At 32.5% G+C, this 25,586-nt stretch overlaps 1 protein-coding gene across 2 annotated transcripts in view; it reads right to left on the bottom strand.

Moving 5' to 3' along the window:
* The window catches only part of sm (smooth), a 160,493-nt gene that overhangs the window by 117,463 nt on the left and 17,444 nt on the right, over positions 1-25,586 (bottom strand). For both annotated transcript variants that reach the window (XM_018457351.1, XM_018457352.1), the window contains exons 2-3: positions 15,962-16,005; positions 13,274-13,343 (exon numbers count right to left, since the gene is read on the bottom strand). In XM_018457351.1, the coding sequence (XP_018312853.1) occupies positions 13,274-13,343; positions 15,962-16,005 (114 nt within the window). The remainder of the gene's footprint in view (positions 1-13,273; positions 13,344-15,961; positions 16,006-25,586) is intronic.

Below are 25,586 nucleotides of genomic sequence, written 5' to 3'. Positions count from 1 at the left end.
ATAAACAATTTAGCAATTTGTTGCTTGCAAAATAAGTATAAATAACCACGTAAAACCTCAGCGTGCTGGCGGAACAAGAGTGAAGTATCAGTAAAAGATTTGTTGCTGGCTTAAAATTGGTCCTAGGATGTCGTCCGAATTAGTTGCTCTCGAAATAAACAATTTAGCAATTTGTTGCTTGCAAAATAAATATAAATAATTACGAAAAATGTCAGCGTGCTGGCGGAACAAGAATAAAGTACTAGTAAAAGATTTGTTGCTCGCTTAAAATTGGTCCTAGGATGTCGTCCGAATTAGTTGCTCTCGAAATATGCAATTTAGCAATTTGTTGCTTGCAAAATAAGTATAAATAACCACGTAAAACCTAAGCGTACTGGTGGAACAAGAGTAAAGTACTAGTAAAAGATTTGTTGCTCGCTTAAAATTGGTCCTAGGATGTCGTCCGAATTAGTTGCTCTCGAAATATGCAATTTAGCAATTTGTTGCTTGCAAAATCTTCCTTTAGCGAAACATCGTTTTTTTAAAATAAACCGACAGAGCAACAAATTTTTTTCTTTGGCAACTTTTTAGCAACAAATGAGCAACAAATAAAAATGTTAGTTAGAATCGATTCCGCTCATTTTGTTCCGCTAACTTATAAGACGTGTATATTCATTTGTCAGTGATTCTTTGAAAACTGATTTTAGCATTATAATTTCAAGTAATCGTGACTTTTCTCTTATGAAACTTCCTCTCTCTATATATATCACACATAATCTACAAAGAGGGCAGTTATTACATAAACTGCAATCACAATAAATAAATTGGAAGATAAATATTTTTCATAAAAAATTCCACGTATTTCATTTCACATATTTACTATCTAAAAGTGAATCAGTGTACTATTACTGACTTCAGTGCTATACATTTATAACTGATGTAATCATCACCAAATATTTATTGTTTTTCAGTAATAATACATTGATTCATTTTTCGAGAGTATATTGCAAAAATTTAATTAAAATATTTTATATAACTTTTAATATATAAATTGAATATTGAATATTTTTTATTAGAGTTTTAGTAGGTGTATAATTTGTAGTACAGATATCTGGAGTGATCAAGCGCATCTTCAGTTTTAACGAGAAGTTAACAACTGGAGTAATTAAAAGAAGCTTTTAAAAATATATCGTAAGTTTTATAGTCGTAAATTAAGGACAGAAAAACACCGGCGACCACCGCGATGCGTATCGAGGATTTTTCAGTGGAGCTCGCAATTCTCTTCTCAGAGCGAAGAGACGAGGCGTTGGCGTCGTAAATAAAAGTTATCGCGATATATCATGCAGTGGTGCAGTGAGATAGTGAGTGGTAGCACTCCTGGATTTATGACAAATCTTACAGGATGTACGCGCAGAAGAAAGGCTGCTGGGTAGATAGACGCCTCTCCAGGCAACGACGACGAAAAACACCGAGCGTAAGAGAAGGAGAAAAGAGGAGAAGGGCTGAGTTTCTTTATCGATTATTGACTGGAGTCGGAAAAAGAGCAAGCTTTGATGGATTCAAACACAGCCTACCACTTTCGCCTACTCTACCAGAACCACACCCCATAGCGGCTACTCCGTGAGAGTGGTTAAAACGACGAGAACGCCACCCCTCTCTATCCCCCCTCCCTCTCTCTCTCTCTCTCTCTCTCTCTCTCTTCGGGGAAAAAGAGTGATCGATCCAGAGAAAGAGATCCGAATCCACTCGACTAAGTCAACAATGGATTACCTGCTCCAACAATGGATTACCTATCCGAAATGCGGCGAAACTTTGACGTACATTGTTAAACAGTATCGTGGTAAGTATCCGAAGCCGCACGAAAAATTGTTCGACGTTAGCCGATATTAAAGGCCAAAGAGAAATTATCTCAAACATGTAAAAGTCAATAAATTTAACAGCATATTTAATGATAAAAAAGTTGATATGAAAGACTATATATTGTTACTTAAATATGTATAATTTTTCGAGCGATTGGTGAACGACGAAGAATCGGGCACAAAATAATCATTTGGTTTTGAATTCTAGCTTTGAATAACAAACGTGCTTATCAAATTATACACTGAAAAAAATGGTCTGGTTGGATTAAACAGTAATTCTGGTGGAAAATGAACGAATCAGAATTTTCTGCTTAAATCAACTAGAATTCTAGTCGAAATAACTAGAATTCTGATTGATATAATTATTCTGGTAAAAATAAGAATTCTAGTAAATTTTCCTAGAAATATTATATAAACTAGAATTCCGGCTATCTCAACTAGAATTCTAATTAATTTAACCAGGAAATTCTGATTCGTCCATTTTCAACTAGAAATTTTTTTCAGTGTATGTGTTTAATAAACTATATGTATTAACAATGCAGTTTTTATCGTTTCATTCTCGGAATATCTTGATATCTTATTTAACAACTTTTAGATTTATCATTTGATATTTGCGATTTAACTTTTAGATTCATTATTTGATATTTATGATTTCTTCCATGTTTACCGTGATAAGAAACAAACTCGATTTCACTTAAGTAGGCTTTTAATATATGACATGTAATTGATCACATCTCGGAATTTTTTCATTTTAACCAAAAAACAATCAAAACTTAACATCTTTTTCTTCTTTATCATCTAGATGGATGTCTTTCACATTAAGTTTAAATAGATGATGGAATTATAGAAATATAATAATATATTTAATTAGAAAAATTTTAGAGAACAAAAAACATGTCATATTTTTTATCTTCAATATTCGCAATATTGATACAAGCGTGAAAAGCATAAATTTTTTAACAATAGGTTTTGTATATGCATCAAATTATCCACTTTAGAAATTGTACATGCACCAACCTGATGGAATTGCGTAAATCGAAAGTCGGTGCAGAGAAGCAACACGCTCGACACTACCAATTAGAACAATCAGCTACGAAATTCGATCGAGGCTCGCTGGATCAGAATTAACCGATGAATTATTTCTGCTGGCTGCGATTGATTTACGGCACGACCGTCAGACCCGTCCATTTGAATGCGCTATATATGCGAAAAGCAGTGATTTTCTCGCTCGCATCCGCGCTGAAGCAAGTGTCCTCTCAATGATTTATCGAATGAATGAATATCTTTGCATTTGAAATAATTTCTGTCACGCAATACAATTTATATTATGCTATCTAAAATATATTTCAGACTTTATACAATACAGTACAATGATATACATTATAATATATGTTACATTAATATCGAGTTTATTATATTCTGTAATATATTTATAATATCTGTATAATTCTTCTTGAACATCTGTAATATACGTATTTATTTATTTCGTACATTATTTACAGAATTATCATTTTACTCTAAATTATTTAAAGATTACTACATATATTTTAGAAAAATACATAGTTTAATTTAGAAAAAATACTTGCTAACGTACGTAGCACTGTTATGAGGATATAATACAATTTTTATATAAAAAGTACACGGTATAAGTTATTATATTTTTGTAAATTGGCGTCTCGTACACTAAAATACAACTCATGTTGAAAATACCTCGAAAAGCTGTTTGCAGAAAAATAAGTCGGACAAGAGAGCGAGGAAATGTGAAAGCATTAGAGCCTAACATTCGTGACGTTTTTCTTTTTGCTCGTCTCAAATACTTTCAAACTGTTGTTGGAAAACTGACCCGAAAATACGACATTGAGAGAGTACCTTTAAAATATTCTGGTTCTTTCTTTTACAACTCGATATTCATCATCGATTTTTCAAATGTTCACTGACAACATTATTTATTTATTTTTTAATGGCGTGCATTAACGCTATCATGAGAGACATGTGTAAAAAAAATAAATATAGCAAAGAGTCAATAGTATCGTGAAAAACATCGTAATATCGCTTACGAAGCATTAGAATTTTATCATGATAAAGCAGAAAAAGCCAGGTAACCATTAAGCGGTGAAAAGAAGAACGTAGAGAGAACAAAGAATGTGATTAAAATATTCAAATTAGAAGCGGAGTAAGTAAAAAAAGTTCTTAAAAGAGAAAATTATTTATTCGGGAAAGACCTTTCTCAAAGGGATTTTGCTAAATTGTATTAATATGTTTCAAAGAAAAATGTAAAACTATCTCTGTCAAAAAGAATTATACATTTTGTGTATATTAAACCAAATTTGAAATAAGCACTATTTAGAGTGTTCGCAGAATAATAGGAGCAAATGACTATTGTTCATATCATTTAGATACAATACAATGCCCCTAAGCAATCCCGCGACACAACTAGAATGACTCATATCTTGGATTATAACGCATGCACAGAAGTTCAGGTTGCGGTATTATATTTACTACACGTCGAGAAACCCTTGCTACAGTATCCGCACATCCTTTCAAGGCGTTAATTGAATTTACAAATTAAACTGAGACTATATGTACGACTTTCTAAAACTAAATCTAGAATATAGTTTTTTTCATTTAGTATAAAAAATATATACCATCTAATATGCAACATAAATAGTGTATTAAACTTAATGAGAAGAAAATATAAATATTTTTCTTGGATATAAAATTATGAGAAAGAGAATGTTAGAAGAAAAAAGAATTAAAATATATACTTATATATATATAGATATTAATATATATATAGAATAAACAAAAAATATATCTATATTCTTTTTCTCTCTAAAAAATAATTTTATAAAATTTTATATAAAAAAATTAAAACAATGCCAATGTTCTATTTTAATGATACATTGTAGGATAAAACAAGATATATGTACAAGGTATCACATTAATTTTTGAATGTTCATAGATGACACAGAAACAACTTTTACGTTTCCCCAATAATTCGATAAAAATAACTTTATAAAAAATTAATTCGTCAAAATTGAGTCACAGAATTATAACTCAACCTACCAATTTCACACGATGCAGTGTATGTATTAACAAAATGAAAACATGCGGTTAAATATAGATAATGATTCGATAACATAACTGCAGTACCGTATACACATTTGCGAGCGCCGTTTGGTCGCCGTTTAACAGTTATCGAAACCAAGCGATAATGTTACCTGCTCTCTCCCCTAGAAATTGGATCGCACGATCAAATTTCTATTTAAATCGCACAACGCTAAATTTGCATCATTTTAGCAGCGTGGTTAACAAACATCCAAATAGGTTAGCAATAATTGCCAATTATTTAATAAATAATTTGCACATAATAATTTGCGTATTCTGATATGTTTATATCTTTTATCTATGAAATATCGAGAGATGCACAAATTAAATCCGTCTAAAAACTACGTGTTTACTTATTTTCAAGACGATTTATTAGAAAATAACGTGTTTTTTTTTATTTAATCATGTAATTACAGATAAATGGAGACCATAATATCTCCATCAAACGTTATAAATTTAATCACATGGAAAATCGCCATGTCATAAGAAAGAAAAAATGTTCTACTTTTTCTCGCGGCGTCGCGAAAGATGGATCGACGGATTTCCGAGATGAATCATTCCTTATGTATACCGGCGACATTCCTGGATCCGTTTATAAACACATTGCATAGGAATACTTTTCAGAAAAACATCAGCCGCGTTGGATTAGTGTGACACGTCTATACGTCAACGTGTATGCAAATTTATTCTCGATAGAATGTAATGTTATAAGACATTGCGAGACATTTTGAGACATTACACTACGGTAGATTCGCCGCTCAAAATATCACGATTAATCGTGCGAGGACTATAAGACGAATGAGCATCTTGAAATAATGACATCGAGAATAAACCCGCTTTATGAACGTGGAACAGTGTCTCTATTCAAACGGAAAAATGTTGCATTAACGAGTCGGATCCTCGACTTGCTTCAACAATCTATCATTCATATAAATTTTTCAACAGCTAGTATATAGAGCTTCTGGATGTGTGGACGCAATTCAAATAAAATGCGAGCAGGATCTTTCTTTTAGAGATCAAAATAAACAGACAGTGAAAGTATTAAGACAGAAACAAAATCATGAAACAGACATCGAGTCGCAAAGTTAGCACAACACATTTTCAATTTTGATTCTTTAATGTAAAAAATGCGGAACTTTTTTTATTTTGCTAAGAAACTGTAAAACTATGAAAAGTGCTAAACTAAAACTGTCATTATTTCTTTTACATTAATAGAATGGCGTGCTAACATCACAATCTAAATTTATCTGGATCTGTAAAATTAGCACATTCTATTAATATAAAAAAAATAATGACGGTTTAAGTAGCACTTTTCATAATTAAAAAGAATCGCATTTTGTTATACTAAAATTAAAAACCAAAATTGAAAAAGTAGCAGCCGGAAATCTGTTTAAAAATGACTGTAGAGCATAGAACTGAACTAGAATTAACGAGAAATATTACTGGAATTGCGTTAAATTATCAGCGCGACACATTTGTTCCAAGTACCGTAATATCTTCTACATTTAAAACCTATTAAAATTGATTGTTGGAATTTTGTTTTCAAATTACATATATTAATATAAGTAGAACAGTACTAACGGGACTATAGCCAAAAGTAAAAATATTATTCTTTTTCTTATACTTTTTAAAACAGGGAAGTGTCCTGCTAGATTTGCAAAGTTAGCACGACATGTTTTCATTGTTACTGTTTTAGTATAAAAGATGAGATACTTTCTTTATTTTTGTAGTAACTGTAGAACTATGACAAGTGCTCCTGGAACTGTGTGTGTGTGTGCTACTAAATTATTTTTTTTATATAACAGGATGTCGTGCTAACTTCACAGATGCACTACGGCGAGTGTAAAGTTGGCAACTCATCTTTTTGCACCGTAAGTTTTAACGTAAGTTTCGTTGCACATCCGCAACAGTGTTCTATAGATTTTAGAAATAGTTTCGTTGATTTAACTACTTTAACTGAAAAAATAACATTGGAAAATTTGCAATGCTAACTTCCCGTGGCACCTCAAAATTTGAAAATTAATTTTGATCAGGAAACTTCATAGTTTTCGAAGAATACCATAGTTTCTGATACATTTTAGCTATAGAAAACGTTGGAACTGAGACAGTTTATATCGAAACTTGATTTGTAGTGTGAAGATGTTAAAGTTATTTTTTTAAAATATCAAATACTTCGAATTGACAACAAGTCGAATGGCGCGGCCTTGACGCTTGTTTTGTGACGTACAGAACGCTGTTGCGCAGAGTCATAGGTCGACGTGAGAGCATTCACCTATCGATACTCGAGCGAGCAAGTAGGGATATGTTTTTTTAAGCTGAATCATTTTTCCTCAAAGCACGATCGCAAATATCAAAAAATAACAAATATATCGTACTTTATTGATATAATAAACAATTATTAGATCGCGTAATTAACAATTTGTATAATCGAATACAAAACGACTCTTTATAAAAGTATATAGATATTTCAAACGACTTATTTCTTTGATACAGAAATAGAAACGCTAGAGGATGATTATTATATAAACTATCATTTTGTGATATCCAAGGCAATAATTATTTTTTAACGATATATTTAAATTTCAATTTTTCTTGCAAGATACAATCATTTCGTTTATTAAAATATAATTAGATAATCATTTGTTTTAATAAAAATCTAAATAGTTACTCAATTATTTAAATAAATCAATAAATAACTTGATTCATTATTTTAGTTAATAAAATTCTTCCTAATTTGTTAATCTATCATATAAATTTTACTTTTTTCAAAATAAAAAATATAAAGTGATGTAAAGTAATAAAGCTCTCAATTTGGCCAAGACGTAAATAATTGTCGAGCATTGTCGCAAATTTCTATTCTTCCTCCGACAATACTCTGTAACGAACATTCTCCGGAAACTCAGTTAATTCGTCGTTAAATGAAGGAAAACGAAGTTTGACATGCATACCTAACACGATAAGGAAAAAGATGCGATCAAAATTCTAGCGACTACTTGCTTCTGCATTCGTTTCTAAGAAATTTCGGATGCGAGTCAGTTTTGAATTGGTAGCAAATACATAGGGAAGAAGACGACGATGTAGGCTTTCTCTCCGGAGACGGAGAGGAAAGTAGGTCGCAAACATTAAATGCGTTAGACGTTCATGTGCGTATTGCGCTCCAAAATCGGTGTGAAACTTTGCACCGTCGCGTCGTCTCATGTGGGAATATAATTCTACGTGTCGTTTCTAGGGAGGAAAGCTTCCATCTCGAGAGGACATGTCCGCCATTGCCAAGTTTGCCTACCGAAATTTATCCGGACACGAGTGCAAACCGTGGAGCAACTATGATGATAAGATGCAAATTTACGCGTTAAGCTCACGAACATCGCGTATATATGACGATAACTCGACGAAATATTTCCCCCGAACTGTCGGACTAAACTTATTTAGACTAAAACTATGACCTAAAGTTGCCTCAAAGCAAGAACAGGATGCTGAAAAGTTTCTACCCACAGAAGAACCCCAGGAGATTTTTAGTGTCGCGACCTTAAAGTTAACCTGATCTCAAACTATCATGATACATATTTTAAATCTGAATTATGAGATACGATTTCGCATCAAAACTTCGTATAAACAGATATTCACTTTATATAATGTCCTGTTTTTAACAAATTACAAGTTAATAATATTTAAAATGTATAAATTTCCAATACAATAAACCTCTTAATGTTTCTTTATTTATAAAAAAAATTAGGATTAACAAAATTATTCTTTTTTTAAATTATTTTAAAATTTTATAACAATATTTGGTTTTATTTATCTTTTTTAACGAGATGCTTTTTCTCCAAAAGCGGAATAGGTTTTTAAAGCTTCAATGGTTCACTATAAAAATGTTTTTTGCATGTCGAGAAAGATTTGGGCAACGCTGATTTTATAGCACACTTCGTCACTAGACAATTTTATTGTTCCCCAGCATAGCATTCAATACTTTTTATGGGATACGTACGCGCTTCACCGCGTTCACTTCTTTTCAGCACCGAAAATAAACAAAGCTATGGTAACAATGAAATACGAATTAATATAAACTGCACCGTGATTTTCCGAGTAATTAAATATTATACCGCAATACAGAACAATTTATCTCAATTTGTTCGATAATATTAAATTTAAACAATAAAAGGTATTGTTTCGTATTGCGATTAAATAATACTGTAAATATTATGACTATCATCTTTGAATCAATATTGAACTCGATTTATATATATACTGCTGAAATTTTCTGTTAATTTACATTATTTTACTATATTATCCTTTAGTTTGTATTATAAATTCGGTAAAGAGATATAATACGCTGCAAAACAATTTTTTATATTTACGATCAATTTTACGAGGTTGTTAGACAGAAACATAGGTCGAGATCACGTTACAAATTCCGAGTCGGAATTGAGTCTTGAAATAACTACTTCATTAATCTAAATCCTGCAGACTGTCGCACATCATCATGTATGTTATTGCCAAAGTCAAAGCGTGTGAAAATTTATTTCTACATTCTATGTTACAAGTCGCTAAACGCAAAAATATACAAAACATATATTTATATACACAACTCAACGTAGACAACATGGAATAAGCATACAGTTGCGCTAGATATAAATTTAAAGACTGCGATTTATTTGTTAAAATTTAATATCAGTAGAATAAAATTTTATGAACTATTTTACAAACGTTCGTGAAACTTTTTCACGACATAACTAATTTGTATTTAAACATGCCTATTAAGCGGCGTTTCCAATGAAATTTTAAAGCATAAAACTTAAACTTTATATCTTAAGTCGTAAGAAATTGGTCACAGTTGAATATGAGAGAAATAATCAACTATAATTATATATAATCGATTTTTTATGGCTTAAGACTTACACCTTAAATTTTACGCTTCAAAATCTCATTGTGGACGACGCTTAATCTGCATACATTGTTATTTATTAAACTGAGAAAGTCATTTAAAATATTTAGTAAAAATAATATACTTAGAAATATATTAATATATTTTTGTATAATATTTTTAATAGATCAAATAATTTCTATCGATAAAACCCCAAATAATTATTCAATACCTATAATACGTCCAAATAAACTTCTGTCAAATGCTCATTAAATTCATACGCTTCAACAGAACTTATCATCCAAGACATCCCAATCAAGCGTTTATTTGCAATTACCATTGTTCTGGATTTCAATTCAAATTGTATACACTTTGCATATACTGGCAGCAGCGCAGCTATTTAAAGACTCTCCAATACAACGTTCGAATTTATATTCGAACACATCCCGAACCTGCTCAAAAGTTTTTTGTATTTTGTAAGGTCAGTGTCACCCTCGATTTTTCCACGCGATTGGATGAGACATCTTAAAATATCGGCCCATCGCGTTATAATATAATATCGAGTTATTTTTCAAGTTCTATTCACATATACAGTATCGTATTTAGATATAGTCTGGTACACGTGTTACATCTAGAGAATATATGGCTATTATGAATAAAAAAATACTTCATGTTCTAGTTTCAGTTTGTGAATAATATCCTAAGATAGATGTACTTTTCTTTGTCAAAAAATGTTCAAGTGACAAAAAGATGATGTCTTTCAATTTCCTTAAGAAGTTTCAACTCAATATCAAGAATAAGAACGTCGGCTTTGTGTATCGAACACTGAAATATTTATGTTGTAGTATTAAACTTTAAAAAAGTTTCAATATTAATTGTGTAAATGGATCAGACAAATTGTTGTTAAAGGATAAAGTCATAAAAAAATTAATTTCACTTAATACGACTATCTGAAAATAAAATCTGTGTTATTCAGAATTATCTCGCTTAGTTACGATGCGATTCACGGAATACATCGTTAGCCGCATGTGACGTTTATCTGTTCGTGATACATCGTGCATCGTGATAAAGTAGACACAAGGTGCACTGTTTTATGCGTCCCAACGCCATCACCATCACTTCAGGTGCAAAATATTGGCAACCATATGGCAACACATCCATAATATTGTATCGCGATAACTTAAATTAACGTCACATCTCTGTGATTAATGTAAGTTATGAAATACACTTAGGTTTCGTATTACGGTCTCAAACGACATCTAGATGAAGCAAGATAACACCAACAGGTGTAACTTAGTTATAAAGAGATCTCGTTACAAATAGTTCACAAACATTTACACATTTACAGGATACTTACTTAACAAATAATAATGATAACATTTTTGTCATATTAAAAAATTTCATCTACGCTTGATTAATTATATCGTTTCATATTTTAATGTGTATAATTTTTATATAATATTTTTATAAATTAAATAAATTTTATGGATTAAAAATAAAAATTGAAAAAACTTTGATATTTCTAAATTTTATACCCATCATTAACTTATGCTAGATAAGCCGATAGAATAACATAATTCAATAACGGATTAATAAATGTCACAATGACAAATATAGATTGTGTGCTTGGCGATTATATACTTTAGTATCGAAAGCTTATTCAAGAAATTCCACCATAAATATAATATTTAGTTCAATTTGCCTTGCACCTCATAAAAGCTCGCTTATAACGCCAACCATATGTCGAGGAAATATATTGGCACTACCAGTATATAATCCAGATTTACATCGACTACTTCCAGCTGCAACTGTCAAGTTGATATACACATTCAGGGAGTCTGATTGCGCATCGAAGTAAAAATTTCTTAAATTTAGTACGTTTTATCAAAATAACGGTTTTCCAATTAATGCTCACAGATCCTGTCCAGTAAAACACACGTATATGCTATGCAAAACATTCTACCTGGATAAATATTTGTCTAGCGGATGAAAAAGCCGGAAATCGAATTGGCAGTATGTTTTCGAGCAAAATGAAATATCGATCAATGCATTTGCTGATTGAATATACAGAAACCCTCACGAAAAGAGAAAATTACAAAATAATTTGTGAGACGGGAAGGCAAATGCACCGATAATTTATTTTAATGGATAGCAGATATGACAATTCATTTGTAAATGTCAAGACGAAGTAAAATGTTGGACGAATAATTACGCTATTGGAAACAAAGAAAGGAAGAGAATGAAAACGAAAACGGAGAAAGAGGTAAAAGTGCTTGAGAGTTTAAACCTTCAAGGGAACTCTAGCTATATGAGCTTTTAATTAAATTGAGAAGATGAGCCGTTAATGGAATATAAAGTCACGTTTCAGCAGGCTCGAAATTAACGGGTGCTTGTACACATCACAAAATTCTAGCTCATTTTACTGCATATTAAAGATAAATTGCCCATTACACAACCACAAACAATGTCAGTCTTCTCTATAATAAATATTAATGAGGTACATACTTTGTATCTTGTACAGTTTGAAATTTTCAGCATTAGCTTTGTTACTCACTGCAATCTGTACAATTAATAACGTTATTATACAGCTGTGAATAGAGAGATTATTAGATTATATAATCTCTTTACTTTTATCTTTATAGTAAGATAACAATTGTACTTTTTGTTATCAACAATAAGGACAAAATTCAAGATGATAGGATCAAGAGGGTTTCGCAACATAAAGCAAAAACACCATTGTGTTCGCACTGCAATGTAGACACTTCGGTACTAACGCAGTATTGTTAGCACTTTCGGTTATCGCGCGAGCAAGAAGCCTTCAGTCGTCTCTTTAATTAGTGGTTCAATCGCGGGAGAGACGTAAGAAAACGAGCTTTGTGTGACCGGATAGCTATGTGAGCGCTTGAACAGAAGCAGCGCAAACAATGTCGAATGACATCGACCCGACCGCCGGCGCGGGTGAGGGAGAGAAACGGCGGGAGAGCTCAAAGCTCATCTATTATTGGCGCAAAACAGAAATAAAATGCAGTGCGACGGCCTGTGAAATCTACGAGGCTGACGTGCTGCCAACTTTTGTTCTCTGTGGCTTTGGCTTCAATATTTTCAATTCCCGTTATAGTCCGTGTCGCAGAATTGTGCCACTTTCCCGTCCCGACTCTTCTGCACCGAGTTAATACAGAAAAAAACAAACAAGAAATGCACTGCACACGTATAACAATTGTTCTGTATTGGGACATATATTATGAATGCTACAGCTTTTTCTCGTGCTACATTTTAAATATTAAAAGATTTGATTTCCGAATAAAATATAATTTATGAATTATATTATTTTTTATACACGACAGCTTGAAAGATATATGTTAAAAGAATTACGTGACTTGCATTTTTTAAATTATGAACGCATGAAACGAAAAAAAAAAAAAGACTTGATCGTACTAGCGTTAATAAATTGAAGTGAAGGACTTACCACAGTGATGGGGTAAACTGGATTGATAATTGTGAAGAGGAGGACGTGGTTCGGTTTATTATTGTCTTCTCTGAAACATTAATTGATATGTATTATTCCAGTGAACGCACAGAGAACTTTAATGAAGTTCGCCTTACGGCATAAGTGCACGACCAATAAAATCATGAATTTATCATTTGTCCTCGTTAAAGGTGTTCCAATTATTTGAAAATTCAATTACTGAAGCACGCTCGAAAACGAGGCCTGAATTATCGTCTAGTTTGCAAAAACTAGTTCGCCAATAATAATTCATTCTTCGTTGACTGCAGCACGGACGTCTTGCTGACGTCGCGCAAAATCGAATTGATTGCACTCATTGAAACTAGAAATATTATCCTGGCTTCGTTTTTACACAAATTGAAAATAAAGGAAATCAAATTCTGTAGATCTATACGTATAAATTATATCAATAGCATCTACATCACTGTCATATCCATGAAATTAAAATGTCGAACTTCGTCAAATTTCCTTTCCAATATTAGCGAACTAATTTATTGTATACCGCTAGTAGCATAAACGTAATTCTATCATTGAATTGTGAAGGATATTGTACGAAATGTATTCAAACATATACACATATATAAATGAAAGTATTGTATTTTATAGAAAATTCACAATTCAAAAAATATTTTTGATATATAGAGTGTACGTGGATTGCACACGTGCATCATACAGTGTAACGGATTATGACGTCAAGAATAGGAAGATAGGTATCTCGCATTCTCGGTTGAGGGAAAAGCGAAACGAAGTAATCTCCAGCCGAGATTTGACATGCTCACGTGTTGTATAGTGAAGCAACCGACCGGTGATGGACACCGCGCGATATATTTTTCACAGTTGATATTGGTGTATACATCTCTTCTTCGTGACTTGCATCCAACGTAAAAATCAATCGCTGTAATTTTTCCACAAGTGAAATGGCGAGAATGCCGTTGCATCGTCTAAAAGCATGGAATATCCAATTGCGAGGATCGATACAAATTGAATTACCACTTGTGACGATCATCGTTATTCGAAGCTTATTTGTATCAAGTTCTCATGTTTGCGATTGCGATACGGCTTGTTATTCATAGAACATCTCGAAATGGAAAACACGTCTGCAATAATGCTCCAACATCTTTCTCAGTGATACTTCCAACAAAAAAGTCTGGAGAAGTCTGGAGTTTGAAGATTGAAGTACACGAAGAGATATATTTCTCTCTCTTTCTCTCTCGCAAAAATGAAGAGAATCATAGATTTTGAAATTTTACGAAAATATAGAACTCGTGAATAAAAATAAATTTAATATCGTTTTGCTATACCGTTCTTATTGCTTATCTAACATCTAATATTTGATATCTGCATCTGTGACCGTTCAACGATTCGCCAGTTCGAATTCACTTTACCCAGAAGTTATCGTAAGTTCGTGCAGTAGATATCATTCGCTATCGGATTGCCTCTGCTGGATTGAATTATGCTTAATGCTCGACTTAATTTCTTATTATTAGATTTGGACTATAGGATAGCAGCAGTAGGGTCAAACTTTGTGACAACCGGCTGCGTTTTAATTAATTTTCGCTGTCGCGATGTATAGAACGCATCTTGGCGCTTATCAGCCATCCAATTCCACGCTTGAGCGTTCTCATAATGGCGTGTCATTGATATAATAGGGCACAAATAAGAACGTATTTCTGGATGAAAGACTGCATTTGCATTTTCATTGGAAAGAGCAAATATAATTTTAAAAAGAGTCGTGTAATATAAGATATAATTAAAGATATATTATAAAGTAAAAAAATAATAGTTTAAATAAAGTGCGTGATATTTTTAAAAGTTGTGCAATGTATGATGTGTAAAATTATACAACAGCTGAGAACGATCGAACGAGCGAATTGCATGTGATTGATTTCAACTTGTTTATACAATATTAAGTGGCCTATGAGACTTACGAGACGATCAAATGGCGCCATCAATAGTGAAACTCATTATTGTCCAATTAAAAGTGTTGCAAAAGTTAATGGGTCTACAAAATGATGATGCACAGTGATAACATATCGAGAAACTCAAGATGACGGTAATAAACGTCACTATTAGTTATTAATCAAAAACATTAATTAAAAATAATAATTAGAGTCATTGGCTGCGTTCAGAAGAAAAAGCAGCTTTGCAACTGTTGTAAAATTCTTGAATATGATTGGTTTATACATTTAGATCTAATGAAGAACTAAGAGCAAGACCAATCATATTAAAGAATTTTACAACAGTTGCAAAGCTGATTTTTCTGCTGAACGCAGCCATTGATTACATTCTATGTAAAAAGGTGTATAAAATTTTGGTTTTTGCATATTGATAAATCTTTTGCAATGATAAATAGCTGCCGGTCATCGGTTTGACTGTTAAAGTTCTATCAATTTCAATGCACAAACAAATCGATAGAAGTATTTTTTTAATAATTCCATAATTTTTATTCTAAACATAATTTTGTATATAAGCGGATACATATGACGAAAATTAAGTCAAAGATTATTTACCCTAATTTTATAATTTTTAATTTCCTATTTCTTCATTAACAGAATCCGTTTGATGCACGTGCAATTGTCCACAATTAGTTTCGAAAAAATAAACATACGACTTTCTATTTACGCGAATTAACAATGTATGCAAACCCACCTTTTTCGACGTGGCTCATCTCCGTACCCGCCATATTCGTGATTCTGCAACAAGAAATGAGCAACAGCGTTAGTAATTTTTCTTTGAAAACGATTTGTTTGAAACTCGCACGGATAAAACGCTCTTAATGGCTTTATCCGAGCGACATCATTCGCCTTGCCATCCGTATATGCGGTCAGCAAATTTTCTCGAAAATGCGACTCTCGCGTAACAACTACTTGCAAGACGAAAGTGCGCATTTCCCGAGCAGCATGGTTTCCCTTCCCGGTGTTCACCTCGCAGCAACATGTGTTGCCGTCTTCCGTCGTAAGGAAAATCGTGTAAGACAAATTTGCGCGTCGATTTTGGCTGAATTTCGATGGTGCGCGCGACGTCACTAGTGGATGCGTCGTGCTCGGTCAGTCTATTAATACATGTGCACGCGTCTTTTTACCATGGCACCCAAAGCGACGGAAATAGTGCAGCGGGACACCTTAGGAACTGTGTGACGTATGGACTTAAGTAAATTCTTGCGACCCAATCTGAATCACATAATTAAGGGGCGCAAAAAAGCAAAACTTGCCATTCTCAATCCTTCAAATTAGAGGTTTAGAGATGTAACTATATAATTTACAGTGAAACTAATGATCTAATTCATTGTTGCAAATTCCTCATTTTAAAATTCCATAATTTTTCCTGATTTCTAGACAAAATTTTTCCTGATTTTCAATATTAAAAAATTTTTTATAGGTATTTTCCATCCTGATTTGAAAACCATTAAATATTTTGTTGAGAAATCAATTTAACATAGCAATGTAAATTACTATTAATGTAACTGACACTATTTGATTGACACGATTTTTCCTTGATTTCCCTGACCATTTTTAATTTCCCTAACAATTCCTTGATTTCCTTGATTTCCAGTTTTGTGGCAACCCTGAAATTGTAAGTTTAAATCTTATTATTAGTATTATACAGTTTTTCTTCATATATCATACTTAAAAAACGTAAAAAACATTTTTTTTCTACATTTTCAATTTAGATTTTAATATTAAAAACTCTTTGAAGAAAATTAAGGCTTGTATTCGTAATCCATTCTCATTTTAAGATATATTAAATAATGTCTTAAAATGCTACAATTTCGTGATTTATTTATGTAATATCTTAAGACTGCACTTAAGATTTAACAGTATAAGAACAGACTATGAACACCGACCTATGAAAACTTCTTCTCTCTAGCAATCTTATCAAAAAATTCTGAAAATAGTGATAATTAATCCTCTTGGAAGAACCAGATATCAAAATATCATCAAACATCGGTTCGAACGTTTGATCAAAATGTCGGTACGAAGACTCGTAGCAAAATTATAGACAAGGTTTATCTATTTTTCATACCATGTGGCAAACCATTGCGCGACATGGTTAGTCATTGTGCTTCCGAACATAATCCACCTTGTGAAACCGCGTGCGAATGTCAATCCCCTAAGCGTCTAGTCGCTTCATAACGCGTAATGCGGAGCGCAGCGGGTGTAGTGAATAAAACATGAAGCGGGGTACATTTGTACGTCGAAGTGACGTGTCGCTTGTCGCGGGTAAATAATTCATTCGCATTTTCCACAACCGCGAAACAAGTGAAATCCGAGTATTCACACGAATTCAATTATCAGTACAAGATTATTTGGTAACTTGGTAAATTCTGACTCGCGAAAACATCTGAAACAACCGTATATTATACTGCAACAATTGCACGTGTTGCAACAGGAAAAATTGAAATCAAAAGCTAGCGCTCGTTTGTGGAGAAATAAAAAAAGAACTGCAGATTCATAATGTTCTGAATATATTGCTTTAGAATCATTCTGAATCTATTGTTTAAATACAAAAGCGATTGATTCCATTTAATACAGTTATCTTTTTATTGTATGCTTCTGTCTTTCATTTACATTAACAGATGACTAAATGTTTATTAAATCAATTTGTAAATGAAAAACACGAAACGAAATTCTTTTTTAAATTATCAAAGAATAGTATTTATTACCGCATTACTGTGTTTCAAGATAACTGCGTGTCCGTCAAAGATATATAATTTAATGTATAATACATACATATACTTATAATACATTTCAAAGTTGGAGTAAGTCCACTTCAAAACAAGTTATGTCAAAAAATATCGACAATATAAACATTCCAATTAACACTCTACATTTTCACTGAAAAGAATGAATTAAAAATTCGTGAAAAAATTAAAAAAATATAATTCTCATAAATATATGTTAATTTTTTAGTATTATTAAATATTTTAATATGTAACATCTATTATAGTATCGGCTCAAATACTGCATGTAAAGAAAAAAAACATAAAGAAAATACGTAACGAAGCTCATTCAATTGTGTATGAATCTGTGTGTATGCATTAATGATCCGGTTACAAAATTAGCCTGAATGGCAAAGGTGACAAAGGTGGACTGCCACTTGGTTTACGCGTAAAGTGAGACATTCGAGGCGTATCGTTTTCGCGGAATGTCTAGTCGTTAAATAATGAAGTCGTAAGGACGTGGAGAGATTAACGACCGTTTTTATCCCCAGCTTATTTTCATTGAGAGGAAGTGTTAAACGTGAATATTTATCATTAATAAGAGATTGATAGAATTCTTATTGCCAGTTTGATTCTTTTTAATTCTTTTCTGTGTCGTTACAAGCTAGCATGTTTGTTATTGGGATTACAGCCATTAGTGTACTGTGTTTGATTAATATCATTGTATCTTCTTCGCGGAACATTTCACTGAATAATGAACACGTAATGAATACGGCGGTTTTAATGAATGCCTATTCTTCTTGTGTCTAGGTAGCAATTACTGCAAGAACGTTAAGCGTAAACAAAAACGTACAACATGAATTAGAAATATGTCATCTTCGGTGAAATACAAGGCTATTGTTAGTCAAATTGTATAGAAAAAGAATATACTTTTTTACCGCTACAATTATAATAGAGTTTCTATCTAATTTTTTTTATGTAAAATTGGAACACACTATGAAAAATGTAAAACTGTAACACAGGACCATACAAAAATTTTTTGTTTTTTACGCTTTGTTTAACATATCAAAATATATTTAAATTAGTTCTGCGACCACATTTTAATATTTACTCTTGCTTTTTCCTCAAATTTTCAATTTTCACAGAGATTTTCCATCATTTTTCTCGATTAAGTAAAAAACTGATGGAGCAAAACGGCATACGAATTCCTGGTTTGCGTTCTCCTCAAAATTTTTTTGTGATCTTGTGTAATTATTTTTTTATTTAATAGAATGATGTCGTATTGATTTTACAGATCTGATTCTTTTCCAATTAATGCATTAAACATTACATTTATTTATCGTGTTTGCCTCATCATATCTAGCCTAACACTTTTATGAATGCAAATGGCTGGGGACACCTACTTTCAATAGACTTTGTAGTACGAGGTGCGAAGCATCTAGCCGGAACGACATACGTTCACCGTTATGCGGATTCGCGAATGAGCGCAATTCGAGCGTCGCCGAGCGTAATGATTTATCGCCGACGATCGCTCGTTAATTATTCGCCGCCGCGGTGTCGCGTTCATGACTTGCGAAATGCAGCTGAACGTCCACCGAAAAAGAATACCATGCGAATAAAGCGGTAAGAATCCGCTCGGGCGGACGGCCAAGCGGAGAGACTCCCGAGAGAAGAAGTCTGCGTAGCTAATATCCGACGCACCGCGTCCAACATCTCCGTCGTCACGAACGTCCTATAGCTCATGCATAGTATCGCCGTTACGAGGCAGAATACCGCGGAGATCTGTCATACGTTGTTATAAACATAACTGCTATTGGCGCGCGACCAACCACGTGCTTTCGCGCTCAATGGATGTCACGCTGGTCGTTTAAGAAAAAAATCGCTGTGCTGATCACGCGAGATCATCATCCGGTGTGACCAATGTTAAGGAGGCGAATAACAGTAAAGTGCTTTCATATATGATAAAATACATAGATTTGTTTTCGTATTTTGACTAACATATATTCGAGAAATATCGAATTTAAAAAAACAATTTTATCTTTTAATTTAATTTCTTAAAGTATTAAAATGTTTTTTTCTTTTCAAACAATAAACACTATATTGATCTAAATAATTTATAAACTGATGATATTGTAAATAATATATGTTCTATTTGAATATTTGCATTATTTTAATACTTTTCTTACCTCTAACGAAAGTTTTTTTCCTATCGCTGTTTCATATTTATCGTATATATTATATTTAGCGCATACGCGAGGCAATCGCCATTCTTTTCTATGTAAAATATCTGCATGAAAATTAATCCATAACTTTTTTGTATTCCAAGACGAGACCAAACACATCCTTTCAAATGCAATCACCTTACGAGTGAAAATCGATTATTCATGAGTGGTATATAAAAAATCGTGTCGCTGTTACATCGTGTGCTAACGATAAGTTTTGAAAAAGCCATCTTGAATGATAAACAGGATGCCAATGTTCCATTTAAAGTTTTCCATTTTAAAGACTCAACGTAAAAGTCTACAGGTATATGAACAATTATTTAAAGATAAAATATGCAAAATTATCGCGAATGCACAGACTCGTCGACAACTTGTTCGCTTCTGAACACGGGCGGGAACGCAGAAAGTTCGTTGCAGAGGCGTTGCTCCTGTTTGTAATCTCTTTATCAGCACGTGGCTGGCACATAGCCAATTGACTTTCTCCCCGGTATAGAGAGTAGCAACCTATTCGACTCCTGCAGTTCGCTTCGATTTGCTCTAACCACCGTTCTAGATCGGCTAGAGCGTTGACCGGGAAGAGAATAGACGCGTAAAAGCGTAACACGCGCGCACACCTATGAGTATGTCAATCGATTGAACTGTCGTTCAAATTCAAGTCGATTTACGAAATAGCAAGTGATTAACGAAGATATGCCATCGAACAGAACCGATTCTATTAACGTATATTAAGCCTAAGCGAAGGATTCTATGTATTTTGATGATAACCGATAAAAATAATGGCTAAAACTAATATTAATACCGAAATAGTAATTTTCTCAATTTGTAATATCCTTAAGTGTAGAACAATTTAGAAAAAGTACTTTTATTTCAGTGAAATAAAAGTACTTTTACTCTTCCAATTCCTTTATAATATAAAAGAGAAATAAAAGTTAAAAAATTTAGTCATTGAACCATTAAAGTAGCTATGTATTGCGCTCAAGCTAGTTGTTAGAATGTCAAAACTTTTTACAGCATCGTTCATCATGCTTGAGATTCTTATAACATAATTATTTTAATGGTCCAACAAAGTTATTTTCAGATCTGTACTTAGCAAAATGTTTTGATACTTTACTTCTGCAAAAGTGTTCTTTCCGTGCATATAGTTGAAAAAATCCACGTCTTTGTAAAGATTGTTAACATTTAATTTACTTCAGACGCGAGTGCGCGTGAAAGAGCAATGTGAACTTCCTGGAATAAAATTTGTTAAGAAACCTTAAGTAAGTTTATACTCTCTCTCGCTCGTCTTCTCCTACGCTTACACCTACGGATGTTATCGAAATTCTGATAAACGAGTGTTTAAAGAGTTTTACACACATACCTATACAGAATTTCACAATGATCGGTAGAACTTGAAAGATTCGAACATTCCCATGTTATTCTATCTAGTTTACTCGTTTGAGAATTACATTTTCTATGTTTAGTTATGATGCTGTTATGATAATCAATTGCAAAGTTGCGCATTCTCCTGATCACATTTCTAACTATAGTATTTCTAACTATAGTATTTCTAACTATAGTAACAATACTTTACTTTCTAGTACTTTCAGAATTTCGATATAATTGAGTATTTAGTTACATCACTGACTCTCTCAATTCTCAAATTTCTGGCAAAACTCATTAATTTCTGCGCTGATTTTCTATAAAGTATAGATTTAAACAATATTTTCTTTAATCTAACATTTTTTTAATGCATCCTCCCCAAAGTTGCAACAATTTATTGAAGCAAAATATAATAAAAATGTTTTATTACTAAAAATAATATTATTACGTTATCACTAAAGATAATACTGTAACAAAAAATTGTTTATTCGATTCATTTAAATGCTATTAAATTATTCATATCTTTCAACTTCTATTTCTAGAAATGTGCAATTATATCTATATGATATACGTTTGACACTACGTGTAAAAACTGAAACTTTTAATATCTAAATGATTTCGCTTATGTTACTAATTTGGGTACAAGTAATTTGCGAAATATTCGCGTTTGAATGCAACACCATGCATTTCTCAAAGGGAAATTAACACGTAATAAAACATAACGACGAGCGCAACGCGAGTTAATGAATCGGACGAATAAATAGTAACACGTAGCATGCGATTTCTTGGAAAATGCATAGGCGAATCGGTTAGATGTTACGTGCGTCGAGTTCTCGCGCGAATTCCCTCGAGTGCGCTCGTTTGTGTGTGTATGTGTGCAATCGCCGTGCCCCAATTATCTTGTCGGCTATGAATTACGTACGGACCTCCCGCCACGTCGGCATCCTCGGCAGGACGAAACTTTTCGTGCATTTCGTGTTAATTTCGCAGCTGAACAGCTGGTGTCTTCTCACATTTTGGGGACCGGCAGAGATAGAGAAGTGCGCGAACTACAAACTTATCCTTCCAAAAAAAGCACCGCCGGAATTCTCACCAGAACGTAACACGGAAAGTTTCTGCGATTTCGCGACGCTTTTAATCCACCACCGTTTTGCGTTCCTGTCGCGTGCCGTGTCACAATTTCTGATTCACCTTTAAACTTCTAGTTTCCGCCACGATTTTTGTTCTTCGTAGAAATTTAAGTTTTTATCCGGATATTTAAGTTTGATAGTGACTCTTAAGATCAAGACTAGAATAGAAAATGATGCAGAATAATTAAATAATTTGCTTTGAAAATTATATTTATTATTTAGAAAAAAATAATTTTAAAAAATTTGCAGTTAAAATTTATCTGTTCCCTATAATTTGCCTATATTCCATTTGCGCAAATACGATTACACACTGGGAGAAAAAAATGCAATTAGCATAATTTAACAATAATTCACAGTCACACTGGAAAAAGAAATGTTTAATTTTAAGATATTAAAATCTTTTATTGTCTCCATTTTTTAAACACTTAAAGTGAAAAAGTTTAAAACTAAAACATCTTTAAGTGTTTAAAAAATGGAGACAATAAAACATTTTAATATCTTAAAATTAAACATTTCTTTTTCCAGTGTGACTGTGAATTATTGTTAAATTATGCTAATTGCATTTTTTATGAAAAAGTTTGAAACTAAAACATCTTCAAGTGTTTAAAACATAGGAACAAGAATAAAACACATTACACTGTAAATACAAGTGTGTTACTTTAACACATTTTATTGTAGTCATTTTTTACACGTCTGTAGGTGTATAGATTTGCAAGAAACATGTAGGATGTAACACACTTTTTCATGTGTATATACATGAAAAGTGTGTTACATCCTACATGTTTCTTGCAAATCTATACACCTACAGACGTGTAAAAAATGACTACAATAAAATGTGTTAAAGTAACACACCTGTTTTTACAGTGTACTTTTTACAGTGCATTTTCGGTACCAACTACATATTTATGATAGAAATATAAATATAATTATTATTATACTAACATCATAGCACAGTAATAATTATAAAAACGAAGTTTCCAAACACTTTCTTTCAGCTTATTTTATCCATGTTTCTACAATAAACCTCCTTCATGATAAATTACCTCCAAACATTAAATTCAAAAGTAAAAAAACAATAGTAATATAGATATATATATACACAAAAAATTTAATTTATAAAAGAAATTTATTCCTAAAAACATTGAAAAACGGTACCGGCTTCGCCTATCTTTATGCAAGTCGGAATTTGCTAAACGAACTATTTGGGTGATTCTAAATCACGTCCATTCGTCCGAGACTATATTCCGTCACGGCAAATTGATTCTGAACGCAATTATTAGAGCAGAACAATGCGCGTCGCCAGCATACCAGCGCCGCCCGTTACCGGATCAGCTTAATTTCTCTTTTTCTCGAATACCGACCGACTCTGATGTGCAAGACAGAATCCGTCCGTCGACAAACGACGTTCCCTGGCTCTTAAGACCGCTCGAAAATATTTCAGACACGCCTCGCGTGAACTCGTGCCGCGTGCCTGTGCGAGAACGCGTCAATCCTTTCTATCACGAACTTTTAATCCTGCACGCGATGTACCTTCTATTTTCATGACTGTGAATTAATTTTCTTCATCCAACAATAACAAGGAAGTTGTTATTTATTTAAATTTACTCCATACCAATAACTTTTCTTCCAACGTTGTTGCAACTCTTTCGATTATTTTATATTTATACAAAAATTAAAGATATCTATGTGAAGCAATGGACGATCTATAATGAAAAAAAAACAACTCTAAGACAGCATTGATTTCTCATTAATTTTGAAAATTATTTTCTTAAAAAAAAAGTATTTTATATAATAAATTCACTAATATTTCAAAGAATTTCTTGTAAAAGGTAAATATTTCCCTTTTTCATTAAAGGAAAAAGCATGAATTTAACACTGTGACAATAATTGCTCAAGCAAACAGAAAAGGTGAAAAAATATAATAGAGCGGAAATTAAAAAACAAAAGCAGTCCGAAGCATTATTACAGAATGGCGACATTATAATTATCGTTGACTTAATTAAATTACTGCGTTTGCGTAGTTCAATGCAATGATAATTCGGTTAATTATGAGTCTTATGACGTAACAATTATATTATGGATGAGTTGTGATAACAATCTCTGAAAATAAGCGGATGTATGTATTTTATCTGCTTTAACGCTTATCTAATCTTTTCATGTGTTACATTTTAAAATCATATATCATAAAATCATACATAGAAAGTTCCGCTGTAATAAATCGTTTACGTACGTGAATGCGAGGAATTCTAATAATCGTTCTAATTTTCCCTGTTCTACGTTATATTACAAATTATGTTTGCTCTGATTAGTATCACCACTATAACTATGTATGATAGGAATTATAATTATCAGAGATTTGTCACATAATGTAATATATTCAATAAACAGATGGTACAACAATATGACAATGACGATATAATATACCTAATAGAGAAGTAACCTTTGACAAATATTGGCAAAATCAACTTTTTTAACAAAGATTTAAAATCGATTATAAAAATTCCTTTTATTGAGGATTCAGAATTTTAAGAAATTCAAAGAAAAACATAAATATGTAAACGACAAAATTTTATGACATAATTAATCGAAAAACTTTAACAAAAATATAATTTCACAGATCGCATAAAAAAGTATCTTGTCATACTTTTCTAAGTCATATTGTAAAAGTTACTTTGCGTATAAAATCTTATTGAATATAATAACACTTAAGATATCAGAGAATAATATAAAAAGTGTCAAGAGACAGTCTCACACATAAGACACACGTGAGATATCGTTTGCTGAACTTCGCATTCTGTATACTTGACGGAAGGAGGATCTTAGCTCTCTCTTTGTGCTCCTCGTTAGTCTTGAAATATCAGTCATCCGTATCCGGCTTTGAGCAAGCGGAAGAGATCTCGATG

This window comes from Mycetomoellerius zeteki, unplaced genomic scaffold (genome assembly GCF_001594055.1).
Source record: "Mycetomoellerius zeteki isolate Tzet28-1 unplaced genomic scaffold, Tzet1.0 scaffold62, whole genome shotgun sequence".
NCBI classification, from domain to species: Eukaryota; Metazoa; Arthropoda; class Insecta; order Hymenoptera; family Formicidae; genus Mycetomoellerius; species Mycetomoellerius zeteki.
This window is presented reverse-complemented; position numbering and strand designations above follow the sequence as displayed.